Source organism: Vidua macroura, chromosome 1 (genome assembly GCF_024509145.1).
Source record: "Vidua macroura isolate BioBank_ID:100142 chromosome 1, ASM2450914v1, whole genome shotgun sequence".
Classification (NCBI taxonomy): domain Eukaryota; kingdom Metazoa; phylum Chordata; class Aves; order Passeriformes; family Viduidae; genus Vidua; species Vidua macroura.
Genome location: NC_071571.1, coordinates 142,516,027 through 142,533,811, shown reverse-complemented (window position 1 = coordinate 142,533,811; position 17,785 = coordinate 142,516,027). Strand labels below are relative to the sequence as shown.

General features: G+C 42.2%; 1 protein-coding gene across 1 annotated transcript in view; it reads right to left on the bottom strand.

Annotated features, from left to right (window-relative positions):
• Positions 1–11,692, bottom strand: part of FER1L6 (fer-1 like family member 6) — a 66,405-nt gene extending 54,713 nt beyond the window's left edge. The window contains exons 1-6 of the mRNA XM_053980685.1: positions 11,658–11,692; positions 3,989–4,071; positions 3,159–3,285; positions 2,462–2,516; positions 2,235–2,366; positions 1,464–1,526 (exon numbers count right to left, since the gene is read on the bottom strand). Coding sequence (XP_053836660.1) covers positions 1,464–1,526; positions 2,235–2,366; positions 2,462–2,516; positions 3,159–3,285; positions 3,989–4,071; positions 11,658–11,692 — 495 coding nt within the window. The remainder of the gene's footprint in view (positions 1–1,463; positions 1,527–2,234; positions 2,367–2,461; positions 2,517–3,158; positions 3,286–3,988; positions 4,072–11,657) is intronic.
• Positions 11,693–17,785: the final 6,093 nt, after the last annotated feature.

Here is a 17,785-nt window from a genome sequence, read left to right as displayed (position 1 = left end):
CAGTGGATGTTAATGGAACTTTAGGATTCCAACTGTCAGTTTACTCCCAGCATTGAAAACCTAGTTGTCCAGTTGTCCATGTGTAAACAAATACATTTTATTCTGTTGCTAGGAAAAGTCACTCTATTAGCAGCTCAGGAAAGGAAGTAGACAGTGATGTGTCCTATAGCTCCTGAGTTCTGCTTGCTTCTGTCAAGCTCAACCAGCACAGATCTTTTCCTGGTGTACATTATTGAAAAAGATAAAGCACTTCAGAGAAAAACAAAAAATTCCTGGAGCAACAATACACTGTTTATTTGCCAGAGAAATCTCTGACAAAATGGATGGACTTTTAGCCAAAAAAAAGGGTTCATGAAGGGCACCGCTGTTGAAGTTTCCAAATAATACAAATACAGCACTGTCCAGAGTCTCATGAGATCTCTAACTCCTTAGCAGCTTTGCTACATGTGGTGATGAGTTTTGGACAAGATAATTAACATGGCTCCATAGACTGGGCCTTCCAATCTGCACAGCATTATCTAATGTCCAAGCCCAAGAGCATGTGTGTCTTCCATCAGGACTGTTCTGAGATGTCACAGAAACATAGAATCATTTACGCTGGAAAAGATCTTTAAGATGGAGCCCAATCATTAACCCAGCATTGCCAAGTCCACCACTAAACCATGCTACATCCACATGCCTTTTAAATCCCTCTGGGAATGGTGATTCCACCACCTCTCTGGGCAGTCTATTCCAATGTCTGTCTACCCTTTCAGTGAAGAAATTTTTCCTAACATCCAGTCTAAATTTCTCCTGGTCCAACTTGAGGCCATTTCCTCTTGTCCTGTCGCTTGTTATGTGAGAGAAGAGACCAAGCCACACCTGTCTCTAACCTTGTTTCAGGTATTTGTAGAGAGCAATAAGGTCTCCCTACAGTTTTGCTGTGACTTGCAGTGAGCAGTGGAAGGAGCACTGACTCTTGGAGAGCACTCCCACGCTAATAGCAACCAACCAGTGACGCTCCCAGACAGCCCGAGAGCCCCTGCTGAGGAAAAGTGTCTGCATTAGTTTAGTTTCATTTAGTTAGAAACAGTTGTATCTGAGGAACTGATGTAAACAATAAGTTTCAACTCAGTCACTTGAATCAAGTGGCAGGTTGAAAATTAGATGGATGAAGACAGCGAGGAGAAGAGAGAGCTAAGCTGAATTTTCTCATTCTACCTTGAAGTTTGCCACACCAGCAATGAGTGTCCCTGAAAATGCGGACTAAATCTTCCCTTTGGGTATGTTCCTTCAAATCTCTGCCAGCAGACTCCTCTTCCTTATCTTCTCCTCTGTCCTCTTTCCTATACTTCATGGTGACTTTCTAGCACTCTTGGTACCTAAAATTATTTATTTTTAACTACATTAAGAATCATTTAGAGTTGAAGTGACACAAAAACAATGACCTTTACTTACTGTGCTAAGCTTTCCTAGGTACTTACAGAGATGTTGATTATTTTGTCAAACAGCAACACCTGCGGTCCAACGAAATCAAACACGAAGTACTGTGGGAAGAGGGGACAGCAGATAAGAACCATCCCTGGGCAGGTAGCCAGCACTGTCAGCTGCATGGCTCAGCATTTTGTGTTACTGCACAGAGCCTCAGTGAGATGCTGGGGGTGCAGGGGGGCAGTGGTGGACAAAGCAAAATTCTTTCCTTGCCCCTGACATGTTTCTGCCATGGCCCAGGCTTGTTTTCTACTCTATTCCTTGCATGGCTGCACAAGACTTGCTTTACAAATGCCCATGGGCCTCAGTCTGCATCAAAAGGTATTGTCAGACAGGAGGTACAAGGAAACCCAAAGGACTTGTTGGTTTTGGGGATTGTTTTCGTGTCATTTGTTACCAGTTGGAACAAACATATGTCAAGGAAAGGCTGAAACCATGAAATAGTAGAAAAGGCATGGAAGTATGGGGGGGTGCAGTACAGACAAAGTTCCTAAATGGATGATTTAAAAAACTGCAGCAGCAGTGACAGTAAAGCAGAATGTGCAGGAGAGGGTGGGGAACAGGTTGGACAGACCTTGAGAAGAGAAAGACCAAACAGATCTAAAACCCAAGGGAGCTATTGCTGGTGCTTTGTCTCCTGGAGAGACCTCCCTGCTCAGACATGGAAGTGCTATAAACTTAATTCATCCCCTCATGAGCTACCAAATGGCAGAGTCCACCCAGAACCATTGAAGAAAGTGTCTTCTTTAAGAGAAAGCACCTACTTCATTGTAGAAAGGGGCATTTGTGCCTTCCTTTACTGTTGTTTGCTTCTTCTCATCACCTATCTCGATGATCACCACAGGGTCGATGTTCTCGCCCACCAGCTGCCTGGCCTCAATGATGGTGATGGCAATCTGTGGGGCACAAGGACACCATGGACACTCCTGGGCTCAGGTCCAGCCTACCTAGGGAATTCACAGTCACGTAAGTGCTGTCACCCCCTGCTCACCTGGTAGTTCTGGGATTTCATCTCCTCTTCATGAATTCTGGTCACCAGCTTTGCCCTGTTCAAATGACAGAAGTCATTAGACATCTCTAGGCAAGAGCTGGTACTTGGACACACATTGGAAAGACTTCTTAACAGTAAACAAGTATTATTTATGGCAGACAGCTTTGTTGTGAACTGTTAGGCTTGATTTCATCAGGAGAGACCATCTCTGTCCATCTCATATACTTTTTGAAAGGGACATGTTTTGCATCCACACAAACCAGTGCAGCTACCTATCATGGCAAGGATTTCACTTGTTGATCCCATCAAGCTTGACTCAATTCCTCCCCAGACTGCATTCCTCTCCTGTTTGAAAACCACAGCTACAAAGCTCTTTGCTATAGAGATCACTGCTCCCTTTGGCTTGTTTTGTTTAGCAGAGCTCCTTAACACAGTTGAGGCACACTCAAGATCCACTTCAACCTCTCCCTGCACTGGATAGCATCTTGTGATATCACTGAGTGACAAATAGCATCTGGTGGTATCACTGAGCTGACAAATGCATTCCACTCTGTCATGTGGGAGAGCAGGAGTGAAGGGATCACTGCTATCAGCAATGGGATTTTCTGTCAGATGTTTTGTTCAAGGGTAATGCTCTTCCCCAGAAGGGCAGAAGAGATGTTTAGGGGGATGTTAGGTAAGATACATGAAGGAGTACCTTTTCCTATTTGGGTTTAAGGATCCAAAAGCAGTGGACAGAGCATCACTGTTCATTAGGTCTTCCTCTACCTCTTCCTGTCTTCCAAGAGTGTCGTGCAGAAAATTTGCAATCTCATCATGATTACCTGATAAAGAAAACAGACAAGGAAGTAAAACCCACGTCTGATTTCTAGTAGCAAAAAGCTCACTTGGAGAAGAGCAGTGAATTTATCATCATGAACTGAATATTTTATTTATTTGGGTGTCCCAGTTAGAGACACTTTCGTGGTCTGTATCGAGGAGCATTGATAACAGCAGCAGTTCCCCTCCTGTGCAAAAACATTTCCCATATCTATGTGGCTGTAGCCACTCTGCTCACCCTGTGTGCACTCACAACAGGCACATACACACTACTGAGTCAAGCTGCCAGCTTTATTGAGCCAGCCCATCCAGCCATCACAGCCTATGCAGGTTGTGTATTTACGGTTTCTAAAAGAAGCAGAACTTTGGGAGGAATTACACACTTGTAGTAAATTATCTACCTGTAAAGTAGAAAAAAAAACCTCAAAAATGTGCCATCTCTCTATGGTAAGAGGCAGGCTGACATTTTTAGTTTACTCTACCAGATAGAGCAGTATGAACTCACAGAATCTGAATGTGAACTTCATGAAACAGTTAATATAAAAAGAATTAGCTGACTGTTTATTTGGGAGTGATAAAGAGTTTACTGCCTGTTTTATCAACGCTAAGCCTTGAGACACAATTCAAATGAGTTCACATGAAATCAGATCTAATATAATCCCCCACCACCTGCTCATCCCTGTTGAAATATTGATTTATGAGGCTTACCTAATGCATCTTTGTTTGCAATAGTCAGCCCTTTCTCGCCTTTTTTCTTTTTCTTCAGCTTCATGCCAGCAAACAGCCCTTTTCTGAAAAAGTAAAGAAAATTGATCAGTGCAGTATTTTCAAACCTTTCTCTGTACTGGATTCTAATTTAACTCCAGGAGTTGTTAAGAGGGAGTTTTGATTTCCAAGCAAGATCGTTATATTCTGTATTTCCTTTTATCGACAGCAAACAAGAGAAAGCTCTGACTTTTTGCTTCATCTAATGTAGTTTCTTTTTAAAATTTGGCCATGTACAGGCAAACATAATGTGACAAGAACCAAAACTTCTGTTCAAACCAAGACGGCAGATGCAAAGAAAGGAAATCAAAGATAAGTTTCCAATCTACTGACTTCCCACACATGTAGCTCATTCCTTATGCCTGTGACAAGACCAGAGATAAAAGGCAGATTAGAGGATGCAGAACAAAAGCAGTTTTCCACTGAATTGAGATAAAGTCATTTGTGTAAATACCTTGGTCAGGACACCCACTACACCCACGGTATCAGTGGCACATACACCAGATAATTTGGGTAGTTCTCACTCCCCTTCAGCAGCAAAGCAATGAACAAGCCTGAACAAGCTGTGTTAGAGAGGTGTTTCTGCCTAGCATCAGTTCTTCCAAGAAAATAAATATGCCACATGTTTCAGAGGGAGAAACAATCCATGCTGCTTGAGAATTTTGTGCTATTAACAGTACTGACAAACAAACCAGTGGTGAGAGGTAAACACAAAGGATTTCATATAACAGCAGCATTTTTCAGGTTCTTTGTTGGCCACAAGCATGCAGTGACAAATATTCAGCAAATTTTCTTCCCCCTGTTATCAGAGGATTTATTTGCTTAAATTATTGTAGGTATAAAAATTTACCTGCATAAGCACACAGTCCAACTAGCCAAAACCAGCAGGCACCTGCAAGCTGAGTAAATCTGATAGTGACCAGTGCTCAAACATCTGAAATCATCTGCAAACTCAAGCTGTGGATGAAAAGATACTGCAAACTGGAAAGGGAAGTTGGTTATGTTTAAAGGTTGTATTCAGAGCAAGCAAATTAAGTTTACTGGCCAGCCCAAGAGGAATGTCAGCAATGTAGGGCACAACAGCAGAAAATGTACGACTTCTTTCTGCCAAAGAATCCTAAAATCTGGTCAGTATGAGTGGAAATGTAGCACCCAGACAAATACAGGCCTCAAGCAAAACAGTCAGAGGGTGACTGCAGCAAATGGCCATTAATAAAGCCAGATGTGTTCACTGGGTTGTCTTCCATGATTCTTATGTTTACATAACACTTGAAACTGCTTAAAGACAGAGCTGCAGAAGGTGCCATAAGGGAAACAGAAAGAGAACTAGCCAGGCTTTGGATAACTGCATGGTGCCAAGAGCAAAATCCATCTTTGAAGTAAACCAGATTTCAGTCTCAGCTTTTCAGTCTGTCAGAGGTTTGGGCACAAATGACATCAGGCTGCATCTGAGCTCTTCTGCACCCCTGACCCCAGAGGTTAGCCAAGATAACCATGCAGAGATGTGTCCCTCAACAGCAGCAAAGAGGCAGCAACCATAGGTCACTTGCAGGCTCAGCTATGGGAAAGAAGAGCGTGGGTTTGTTCAGCAGGAGATCAGGGCGATGTTCCCTGTACATGGGATTTGCCAGAGAGAATCTAAGAGTCTAAGCTAAGTAAATTAAGTCTTCAGGGAACTGAATGAATCAATCCTTCACAACAGGCTCCATCACTTTGGTATGTAAACTACTTGTCAGCCAGTGTCAGTGTACACATCCTAATACTGTGCACATGGGTAACATCCACACTGCTTAATATAACCAGTTAGGCTTCCTGAAAGTGTTCTGTGGATATGCTTGTTGTCATAGACAGTTTGTTCTCATGGAAGGAATAAAAAAAAGTAAACTTTCTTCAGATTTCCACAAAATGTTTTTCCCTGCAGTTTTGACATTAATTCAATCAACTGCTGAAAATTTGAAAATTATTCTACCCCTTCTTCCTCAAGATAGTGTAAATTTTAACAAGAGAAAGTTTGGATCTTCTATGCAATTATACCAGATTTGAGAATGACCCCAAAGTTATCCATACCCATCTGTATCCCTAAGCCAGGCATAAAACTTTGTGCCACCTCTAGGTAAGATACAAAGATATTGTAAGGAAATGTCTCCTGTGTTCCCCCAGGATCTCCTGGCTATCAGTGAGGCATAAACATGGGAAATCAGGAGAGACTTGGGGCGCAGAAAAACTCATTCACCTGTCATGGACGTGTGGGGAGGTTGGAGGTTGTTTGTGTTGAGGTATTTCTCACAAACTTAAGTGAAGATTTAACCCCCACATGCTACATAATGCACAAGTAGAGGTTTTGCTCCTTACTGGATCCTACAAGCTAATTTGAGATAGAATAAAGCAATTTCATGCCCAAAGAGAAGGCAGATGAAAGAATTCTTACAAAGAGGTTTCCTGTTTTAAGTGCTTTGATTAGAAGCAATTAAAAATCAGCCATCTCAGCTAATCAAGAACATTTCTTAGTTCAAAGAAGACCAAGTGTCCCAGGTCCTTTCACATGGGGTTTGTAAAAAAATCTGAAGTTTGGGGAACATTTTCTTTTCTGCATATGCACAGTACAATGTAGACCTTAGTTTATGACTGTGATTCATTGAGGTTTCCCTGATATAAATAGTAAATAAGAGTGAGACATCAACCATACCACAGCATTTGCCTATACTCAGACCATGTTGAATTTGCGCTTCTGTAAACACAACTGTTCATTTCCTGTTATCAGTGCCACAGGTCCACTGGGTCTCTGAATTAATTTTCATACCTTGAAAAAAAGACTCACAAATTTCATTCTCCTCTTGTCAAGGTTCATCCATGGCAGCCTCCAGCTCTCAAAAAATTGCTTTCATGCTCTTCCTTTTCATCTAAGCTATCCCATCATCACAGAGGCTTTATGATCAGTTCTTGCACAGCATAATGTTCTCTTAGATATCCAATAATTGCAATTTGTAGTCTAATTTAAAGGAAAGTTGGCAAAAAAATCTGCTTCAGAGCTGTCAGCAGGAGAGTTCAAATGACCTTACTAATACTGAACCTCAGAGTTTCTCCACATTGTTTAAACTTAGTATTTTCTTGCAGCAAAATCTTTGAGAAGTCTGTTTGCTTGAAGAGTTGACTTAAGAGGAGACTGGCTTCCTGCTGTGGGAATGGTTACAAGCCATCCAGAGACAAACAGGCACTTCTGGGGTGCAGGCTATCTACCTCACTCTAGGCACTCACTGTGGGATGGCAGAAAATATTTCTCCATCACTTATGAAGCTGGAAGAATAAACTGACCCATTTAAACACAGGCATGTGTAGCTTGAGGAGGGACCTTCTGTTCCCTTCCTCAGAGCCCCCTCTCCGTGCAGTTTTTCAGAACTCAGTCAAGCAAAACCCAGGCTTGGGCTTAGCTACATTAAGCCAAGATATTTGCCAAGTTCCATTTCTGTAGCCTTGGGATGCCCTTCCCTTGTGCTGGTGTGTGAGCTGTGCTCCTGGTGGGCAGAAAGGAATGAAACCAGGGAGTGGGATCTGCACACACAGAGGACAGACACAGATACAAAGCCTGTTTTATCCAGTACAAATCCCAAGACCCTCCAGCTCTCACATGGACAGGCTGAGTGAGCTGCCAGCTGAGTGAGCTGCCAGTGCTCTTGGCAGCAGAAAATCCTTATTGGAGCAGCTACCCTGCTTTTTCCCCCAAGTCCCTTCCTCCTTGGAAGAAGAAGTCTCAGCAAACCTTTTGGAACCATCAAAAGGATTTAGTTCAGGGATAATGGTTTGTGCACCTCATCTCTGAGCCAGCTCCAGTGCCTCAAGATTGTAAGCCATGGGTACAGTGATTGCCTTGGCTGGGGAAGCAGAAACTGAAAAAAGAGGAAAAAAACCCCTTCTGCCTTCCTACATATGAACATAAAATTTGATAGGTAGGTTTTTATCTCTAGATTTTGTTATTTGCATTTTTTAAGATGTCTTGGTGGGGTTATTATTCAGCTCCTTAAAATTCCACTTCTTTCAATGTAAGTTCATTTTCCAGAGTCTTTCAGTAGATCAAACAGTACTGCACTAGCTGAATGAGCTATCTACAGATGAGTAGTTCTAATTTCCATTAAATAAACACAAGTTCTCTAAGTTATAAAAATGTTACTTATTTTCATTTCAAATGAAAAAAAAAAAAACCCACCAAAAAAAACCAAAAAAAAAACCCAAAAAAACCAAACAAATCTGCAATGTAGGAATTACTCTTGGCTCATTTTAATGCTCCCACAAATATGTACTAATCAAGAAAATTATCTCATACCTTAAATCTCTTTTTCCAAAGAATAAAATATAATTACAATACAAAGATGTGGCTTCAAAATGAAAAGTCTACTAAATCTAAAACAGCCACATAAGCACAGTTGGTTAATCACAACCATTTTTATTAAGACACTATGTCATTTGTGATAGTAAGTGAAGTCCCAGAGAAGAAATTTATTGCACTACATTTAATTATCAAGGAGGGATAAATAAAATAAATTCTGTGATCTTGGGCATATGGAAAGCAAAAAAATCTTAATGAGTGGTTAAAATGTATTCATTTCATGCCTTCTTTTCTCAGGATTATAGAAGTTAAGGGAAGATTTCACCAATTTAGTAATTTAATTTACTCTGTTTCCCAGTGTAGGATTGCTTTGTTCAGTATACTGTCAAATCCTACATCCTGCTTCAGCAAAGAACCTCCCTTTATCCCCAAGTCCATAATTTCTGATGTGGTTCTTTCAAAGCTTGGAGCTTTTATGAGCTGTCTTAACTTGTTTATACTTTTCCTGATTTCCCCCTGGTTCTGCTGTTTTGACAGGTCCAAGGATTTGCAATAGGAAAGCTTCAGCTCTTCAAGAAGGTGAATACAGAATCCTGTATGACAAGCTGCAATTTAAAAAACAGCTGTGGCAGCCACAGGTATCAGTTCTGAATCTTGGGGTTTTTCATATCTATGTAGCGCTGTGACTTTACATGTCTTGTCTCAACTATTAATATCTCCTCCATAAGAAAAGAAAATTGCAAGTTGACAATACAGTGGTCAGGATTAGTTACACGCTGGCTCTGTGCATTCAAGAACAGGCTATAAAATAGCTATTCAGGAGAAATTCTGCTGTCTTTGTGGATATTTCTGTGTAAAACTTCTCTTTCTTGCACTGCAGCAGTCAAAGCCTGAAATCAGCCATTAGAAAGCATAAGAAATTAAATAAAAATATGGCAGGGAACATCTTATGCCACTAAATTACTGCATTTTGGCTACAGCTTGCTGCTTTGTCTTCCAATCTCAAAAGGAACCTAAAATTCAGAAATGCAGAGAAAACACTGTGAAGTGTGATCAAAAGAGGGTCCTGGCAGTCTATTTAGCCTAAGAAAGAGATGATAGCTTGAGCTTTTCAGGTGGTGCAGTGAGGTAAAAATAATGAAGCATATGTGAGAAATTCTGAACTGGCTACCAAACACTAGAAGATGGTCCCAGAATTAGCAGCTCAGTGTGCAGCATCAGTTAAAAACATCCACAGTGTGCTGGGTGTTGTCAGAACAGGTGACAGAAAGAAGGGAGTGAGTGTCAGTTTGCCTCTAAAGCCCTGGTGAACCTACACAGGGTCATTACACAGGATCGCAGAATAAATCAGTTTAACATCTCACATTCTGGGTGCAGCTTTGGTCTCCATATCTCAAATAAGGCAACAGAGTTAGAGAAGGCACAGAAAAAAGGTGGGAAAAGTCAGTTTACGATAGACTGAAACAGCTGTAACTCTTCATTTGGAGAGGAGATGACTGAGTCAGAATAGGATGAAATTTTATAAATTTCAGCTGGCAAATAGGGTGAAAGCAGAGCTGCTTCTTACACAGCATAACACACAACACTAGAATGAGGATGCACTTGATGAAACAAGACTGAAAATACTAAAAGGACTGGATGGGGATGTACCCATTAACGCTCATGATAAAAATGTTCTGGATGCTAAGGAGAATAGACCACAGAAAGTGCCCAGGCTCATGTGCTCTCCCTGAATCCCATCCTTTTGCCATTGCTGGAGAAGAGCACAGTGCCAGATGGATATGAGATCTGACCTCATAGGATGTTTCTCCCGTTCTGGTTATTCCCTGATCATAAATATCAAATCCATGCATGGCTGGGTCACCTGGCATGGATTTGAATCAGGTATGGGTTGATTATTGTGTTTCTGTCTGAATGATCAAAGCATATAGCACAAGCTTTAGCCAAAATTATACCTAATCCAGCCTGATAGTGAAAAAATGAATCCATTCTTGGAGCACACTTGAGCAGGAAGGTGAATTCCCAATTATCACAGTCCCATGTGATCACCATGTCTTTGAGAGGCATCTGGGTTTACTAAATTGTTTAACCACACCTGAAGTGTTCTTTGGAAGTGAGCTATAAAACAATGAGTGACATGGAAAGAGGGATAGAAAAGGAGTGTCTCAGTTTCACTCCCCAGGCCACAAAACCACAGTGCTCAATGACATTATCAGGCAACAATTTTAAAACAAATGAGGGTGTGAACAAATGGGGATTTCTTCAGTGAGACGTATATATCACACATGGCAAAGAAGAGAATTGAGTTAGAGAATTCAAGGAGATTTCAGGCACATTTATGGAGTTTGTGGACAGAGGGTCTAATATGCATCCAGCTCATAAACTTTCTAAGTCTATGAAACTGCTGAGGGCCTTGCTCACACCAGTAAGCAAGTTTTTTTCACAATCTATACTTCCAATTATTCACCTTTGGCCCTTCTTGGCAGGCAGAAACTGGTTTGGCACAGTTGCTTCCACGTTTTTCAGCATTTTCATTTAAAAAAATTATTTCCCTAGATGCAGAAGAAATACCAGGTCTACTGATATGCACTCTGAGCAACCTATAATTTGAACTTTTGAACTGTGCACAGTTCTGCCACAAATGATCTAAAACTCCAAGCTCTGAGAAGGCTTCAGGAAGAGGAGCACCACAGCAAGGTATCTCTGCAAACACCAGCCATCTACCCTGGCACATTCAACCTCAGCTCTTCCAAACCCTGGCCCTCCTGCAGAAAACCAATGACTTTTTATTGACATTTAGCATCCTTATGCATCATGAGTCATGACAACAAGGAAGCTACATCCTGAACAGATGCAAATTATTGGTCATATTCAACAACATTTCTCATGTCAATACACAAGACCCGGGTAACAGATCTACTAAATACTAACACAGGCCTGCAAAATAAAGAATGCAGGTGTAGAATGTAGAGTTGTAGAATGTAGAATGCAGAGACGTCCTTTCTTTTGTTCCTGCACCTCTTAGAGTTCTTAGTTGCCTCTACAGGGATCTTGACCCCTCACTTGCTGAACTGTGAAAGACTTCCCATGACTTTGTGCAGTTAGAAATTATTAAAGACAGCACAAGGCATTACAGACTAGATCTTACCAAGAATAATAATCACACCCCCCAGGAGCAGCTAAAACAAGCATTAAAGGACTTGTTGATTTCCTTCAAGAAAAAGTCGTTAGTTATAATTAGCTGGATTTAATTTAAACCTTGGAAGAATTTCCTGAGGGTATTAGACATACCTGTGGGCCTGAGGTACCACTGTTGAGGGCTCCATCCTGCTATTTTTCTTTCAGTCTCTACCTTTTACATTGTGAACAGGCTTTCCAAGCTTATAGAACCCATTAGGCTGGAAAAGACCTCCAAGACCATCAAGTCCAACCGTTAACCTGAGACTGCCAAGTTCACCACTAAACCATGTCCCTGAGTGCCACATCTACAAGTCTTTTAAATACCTCCAGGGATGGTGACTCAGCCACTTCCCTGGGCAGCCTGTTTCATCGCTTGATAACCCTTTCAGTGAAGAAATTTTTTTAAATATCCAATCTAAAACCTCCCTGATCACATTTGAGGCTGTGTCCTCTTGTTCTATTTGCATTTAAGTTTGCTTCTTGCTAGTAGCAAATGTGGTGCCTCAGTCAATCTGGTAAACACTGAACAAGAACAAAGACTTATCTCAGTGCAAACATTAACTCCTCTTGCTCTGCAGAGATCTGCAGGAGCCAGTCTGTTGTGGAAGCCATGCACTGCTCTTGAACAACAGCCCCGAGCTAAAAGGCCACCAGGCTTACCACACCCACCAAGACACCTAGAAAAGTTTAGATTTCAGACAGTCTTAGTAACCACTCTCTGAAAAATAGGCCTATCTAAAGTATTCTTGTATTTGCATTCATTTCTTTTTTAATAAGGACATAATTTCTTTTTTCTTTTTCCACCCATATCTCGCCTAACTTCTCTCTATTGCAGCTCAATGTACAAGGCTCTGGATTGTGGTTCCCCCTTCTACTCCTCTAACCTCCCCAGTTCTAAGGCTTAATATCTGTTATTCTTAGTTAATAAACCATCATATTAGTCACAGTTCTTGTCTCCAGTCTTGTAAGTACATCTACTTCCTTGACATTTCCTCTTGGACATACTTCAGCCCTTGCTGAGAACGAATTACAGAGGCACAAGATCGCTTTTGTTCTGCACTTCTCAAAGACAATTTTCACATTGTTCTTAACCTTGTCTGGTGGCAGCTGGCCTTTATAGAGGACACTATATTACTGTGAGGCAAACATCTCGTTAAGGACACCTTTTGAATGAGGTATTTGAACCCCAGCAGGAGGATTCATTATTCGCAAAATACACACTTAAGATCCCTGCAGTGATGAAGCACCTATACCACGTGAGGTATCAGTAATTTTTCTGGAGTGAAAAATGCAGAGAAATTAAACTACAATAGGCAGCTTAACCCAAATGGTCAACAAGGGTCAAAATTCTCTATCCTTTTGTTTCTTTCAGTGGAATCTGGGCAGATGGCTACCTCTGAAGGTAAGGCTTATTTGCTCTTCTTCTGTTCAAGAAGATTCCAGCGTAGCTGTCCAGAAGCTGCCCTGCCCTTCCCAGCATCCATCATACTCTTGTTTGACTTAAGTGATTGAGCACAGCTCTGCTCAAAGGAGAAATGGTAATTAAATCAGAAATCTCATATGCTCCTGTATCTTTAGAAAGCATAGGCAAAATTCCCTCTTCTCCACTGGAGCAGAAAATAAATGTTTGTTTTTTTTCATTCATCCTTCTGAATTTTGCAATTAGCCCCAAGTTCTTGTGCTGGCTTTTACTGGGGATACTCTTCTTCAATTTCTTTTCTTACTTTTTTGTGGATAACAGCACACCCAGTCCAGACAGACTGGGCTGCCAGCAGAGTGGTGTGGTCTCCTGGGACACCCCACACAGCACAGCCATTCCAAAGCACTTTCACCAAAGTGAGGTTTTAAAGCACCCTGTTCCTAGATGAAATCCTAAACACCAGGTGAGGTCAGTGAGCCCTTTCATGGACTGCTAAAATTAAAACAAAAAAATTCCCTCTTGCAGGGCTGAATTGAGAAATGATCCATGACCTCCACAGAATGGTTTCACTACCCTGTCCTAGAAATTGCAACCAAGTATGCAGAACTGCAGGAGAAAGCTGTCAGGGAGAGTCCTGGGCACCCAAGTACACTCAGTGGATGATCAGTTTTGCTTACCAACATCCTGTCAGGCAACCAAACTCTGCTTACCTCTCCAGAAAGCTTCTCTGTCAGGCTGCAAGCCCCCTACACCATCCAGGTCTCAAAAAGCTTACTTTCTGACTGGGCAAAGCTTCCCATAAAACCTGAAATAATCCAATAGTATCCCCTTCGCTCAGCTGGACATGGTGGCTCTGTGTTGAGGACTCAATTAATGTTTGAGTGGCAAAAGCTGAGGCAGCTGCCCTGACCTATTATTTTTCTCCTCCTTTTCTTTTCTTTCTTTTCTTTTTCTTTTCTTTTCTTTTCTTTTCTTTTCTTTTCTTTTCTTTTCTTTTCTTTTCTTTTCTTTTCTTTTCTTTTCTTTTCTTTTCTTTTCTTTTCTTTTCTTTTCTTTTCTTTTCTTTTCTTTTCTTTTTTTTTCTTTTCTTCTCTCGCTTTGTTGAAGGAGAAAGTAGAGAGTAAGTTTGTCTCGACTGCTTCATTTTCTATAGGATATGTTTTCAGACTTACAAAATTTAACAGTTAAGATTCACTGTGTAAAGAGGTGTAAATCAGCCTTCAGGCCATATGGGATGCCTGCCTTGAGCTGCCAACAGGGTGGATGTAAACATGTACACTGCTCCTCAGTCTATGTGCCTCCAGACTGGCAGGGCTGGCAAGAAATCTCACAGATTATTTTATAACTGAGCACTGTAACAGCAGGGAAAGGCTGTGAAGGTGGTATCTCCTGTTCTTGTTGCTGTAAGGACCACGTTGCGGGTGCAACCTCAGCCCATGTTTTCTGAAGTTTATGTTTCCAGAACTGCTGTGCAACAAGTAGGGCAGGAGCAGACTCCATGTGTGTATCTATACATACTCTGAAATCAAGCCATGTTTGCAGAGCACATGGTGCAATGGAGAGTCTTCTTCCAGGAACAACCCTTTCCATTTATTACTACTCACTAGAAAAGCCATGGGTGCCATGTAGAAGCTAGACATTAAACTAGTGACATCAGACCATGTGATCCTTCCTAGCTGTATGACCACAGTACTGACAATTCCATTCCTCTCACCCTTTGCTAGTGAAACTAAAAACTCTTCAAGGCTTCCTCAGAGACTCTGTGAGACTCTCTGAGACTTTCTGTGAGCATCCCCATGACCCAAACACAGTGAGGTGCTGGTCTTTACCTGCCATTGTATCAAAGACAGTGAAACATGTCACCATAATAATCCTGCTGGTTGCTGTGGCACACAGTAAGTGCTGGGTGAGGGGCACCATCCCCGAGGATGGAAGAACAAGGCTTCAGGGTGGGGATAGCCAAAAGTGAAACTTTCATCAGCAGGTGATTAAGAGCATCCTATTAAAATTGGTGGAAGACAAAGGGAGCAGTTTCCAGCTGGAGTGTTCATTCAGGAGAGCAGCAGCAAAGAGCCCCACAGGAACCCTGCCTTCACCAGCTGCCCATCACAGATCACAAAACACATCACAAATCACTGCCTGAGGGGGAACACTTTCCCGAGCCTTGCCCCTTTTCTCCCCTCCCATAGTAAATCCAACCTCAGAAATACTTGTTAAAATAATTTTTCCCCCACCATGCTCAAAGTTCAGCTTTGCATCTCCCACTGTCACCCAGCAGGAACAACCCTGCACCAGCTGTGAGCCTCAACCCACCAGCCAGGCACCACAGGACAGTAGTTTCTCTGCCTCATGGATTGCTCTGTGCCACAGGAACAGCAGGACAGAAAGTTCTGGCATGTTCATTTTATGAATCTGAGGCTGAACAGAAACTCCCTTGTATTTACAGAGTGGGTGTTTCTCTCAGCTGCCTGATAAATCAAGGTGGGGGCTGTGCCCAGTACCAAGTCATAGGATACTTGGCAACTTAGGAGCGTCAAGAAATAGAAAGCTTACATAAGGGGAGGTTTTCAATAAGTCAATATGTTAAAAAAGTGACTCAGCCCCTCTCCTGTCATAAAAAAAAGTAGACCAGAGCTGGGCTAAGTCCAGCCTCCAGTGGAAGGGCAGGGATGAGAAGAAAGTCAACATACAGAGTCTATTTCCAGCCTCATTCCTGCCATATCAATAAAGTTGTGTAGCTTTGAGTGGTCTCTTCAGTTGAGGGATTTAAAAGATTTACCTGTCCCATGGGAAGAGAGCCAGACTTCAGTGTTTTGAAAAGTGCTCTGATCAAACCATAGCATTTATAGAGATGGGCTGGTGCATCTGAGGACAAGATGGTTCCTCCCAAATACCCCGGGCACTTAGTGATCCATATGTTTCATGTTTGGTTTCTTAAATGGGTGCAGAATATTGTTCTCAATCATCTCTGAGACCCTGAGGGACCTGGTCCCATTTGTTCCACTGAGACAGGTGGTAGATGCCCCATCTCTACATTCAAGGACAGGCTGGGCAGTTCCCTGAGCAGCCAGATCTAGTTGAAGGTGTCCCATCCTATGTCAGGGCATTGGGAGCAGATGACCATTAAAGATCTCTTTCAACCCAAACCATTCTATGGCTCCAGATGGGACCAAACCGGGCGTGTTCCTGCCAATGCAAGCAGCGATAAACAGTCATCACTTCATTTTGTGGCAAGTCAGAGAACAAGAAGCATAAATTGTCTGCTGACAGGGAGTCCTCAAAGCATTGGAACAAGCTCTTTTGGAGAAAGTGATACTTGGTTAGGAAAAGACATTAAATAGGCTGTCCACTCAGCAGGTATAAATTGGTGTGTTCTCTCATGACTGCATAGCCCTATAAATGGGTTTTCTCTAATTTTTCAGAGAAGACTGCATATGTCAAAAACAATACAGGATCATCTAACTAATGATCCAGCTGAAAAGAAATAAAGAAATTTGATAGAGCCAAGTATAAAGAGCAGAATTTGGCTTTTGTAAGTGATGCTGCAAAGCTGGCCAAGGGACAAGAGAAGTGCAGATATGGAAGTGGCTGTACAGGGCCATAAGAGCAAGAACATTTCCCCAATGCTTCCTACAGCTTTGGGGAGCAGGTTGCAAGGTGGTTACACTGGGAAGGAGAGTCAGAACCTGCCAGCCTCTACAAGACCTGGCTGGTGTGGGACAATGCTGTTGGATTTCCCTCAGTGAGTGTATTTCTTCCTGAATATTGAACAGATGGATGCTTTGATGTAAAGGAAAATATTTCAAATTTGAGAAATATAAGTGCTTGTGGAAGTGAAGTATTACATTCAGTGCCCTGCCCAGGGGTACCTCTGTGTTCTGATACCATCCCTAACTCAATCTTTCAGCACTTGCTTTACTAAAAACTTTTCTTTCAGGGAGATAAAGACATACAAAAGAGCAGAGGAAGTGTACTCAAAAGTCCTGTAATCCCAGCTTTGCTCAAGGCAGGTGAGCAGCTGCTGGAAGGTCTCTGTGCCCCTGCTTCCTCTTCCACCTCCCTGCTTGTACAGCAGGTGTTGCAGCGTGGCTTAGGCAGCACAAAGTGACTCAGACCCCCCTAATGCTTTTGGCTCTACTTCTGCAGTCATAAAAACTACTCTATCTGCAGAAATAATGAAGCATCAGTGACAAACTTAGGCTGTGCTGGTCTGCAAAAGAAACCTGCTCAGCAGCCAAGTCACAGAGCAGTCTCAGTGCCAGCTCAGCCAGGAGGGTCTGTAATCAGCCTATAGTCAGTGATGATACCTTAGTGCCCTGTGAGTGTTAAAACAAGCCTGGGGCAGGAACTGTTCCTGGCCAAGCCTTGTTCTGTGGAGCCAGGCAGACAAGCATCCCTTGCTGAGCCATTTCTCACAGGCAGTGGCTCAACCCTTCCCAGGCCATGCCAGATCTCAGTATTCAGCCCAGTCTTTGCAGCTCAGCTGTGCAATCTACCTCTTCCCAGGGACCATGTTATTTACAGTACTCACAATATACCTACTCTTTGACTTTACAAAGTCCATTAGCAAGATTTGTCAGCAAATTATTGTGGAGCTAGAAGAGGAGAGGAATCATAAATCCCATCTGGGTGCACTTGGCCCACAATATTATGTATGCTTTGGATGTGGTTGTTAATCCCAAGTCAGAGGTTAGTCTCTTGTCAATTTATGAGTTAAATCACAGTGGTTTAATTCCTCTCTGTCCCTTGCATTCCTGGTTCTAGAAGGCTTCCTGGGCCATGGATATGAAACACACTTAGGGCTGCCCTGTTTTGTACC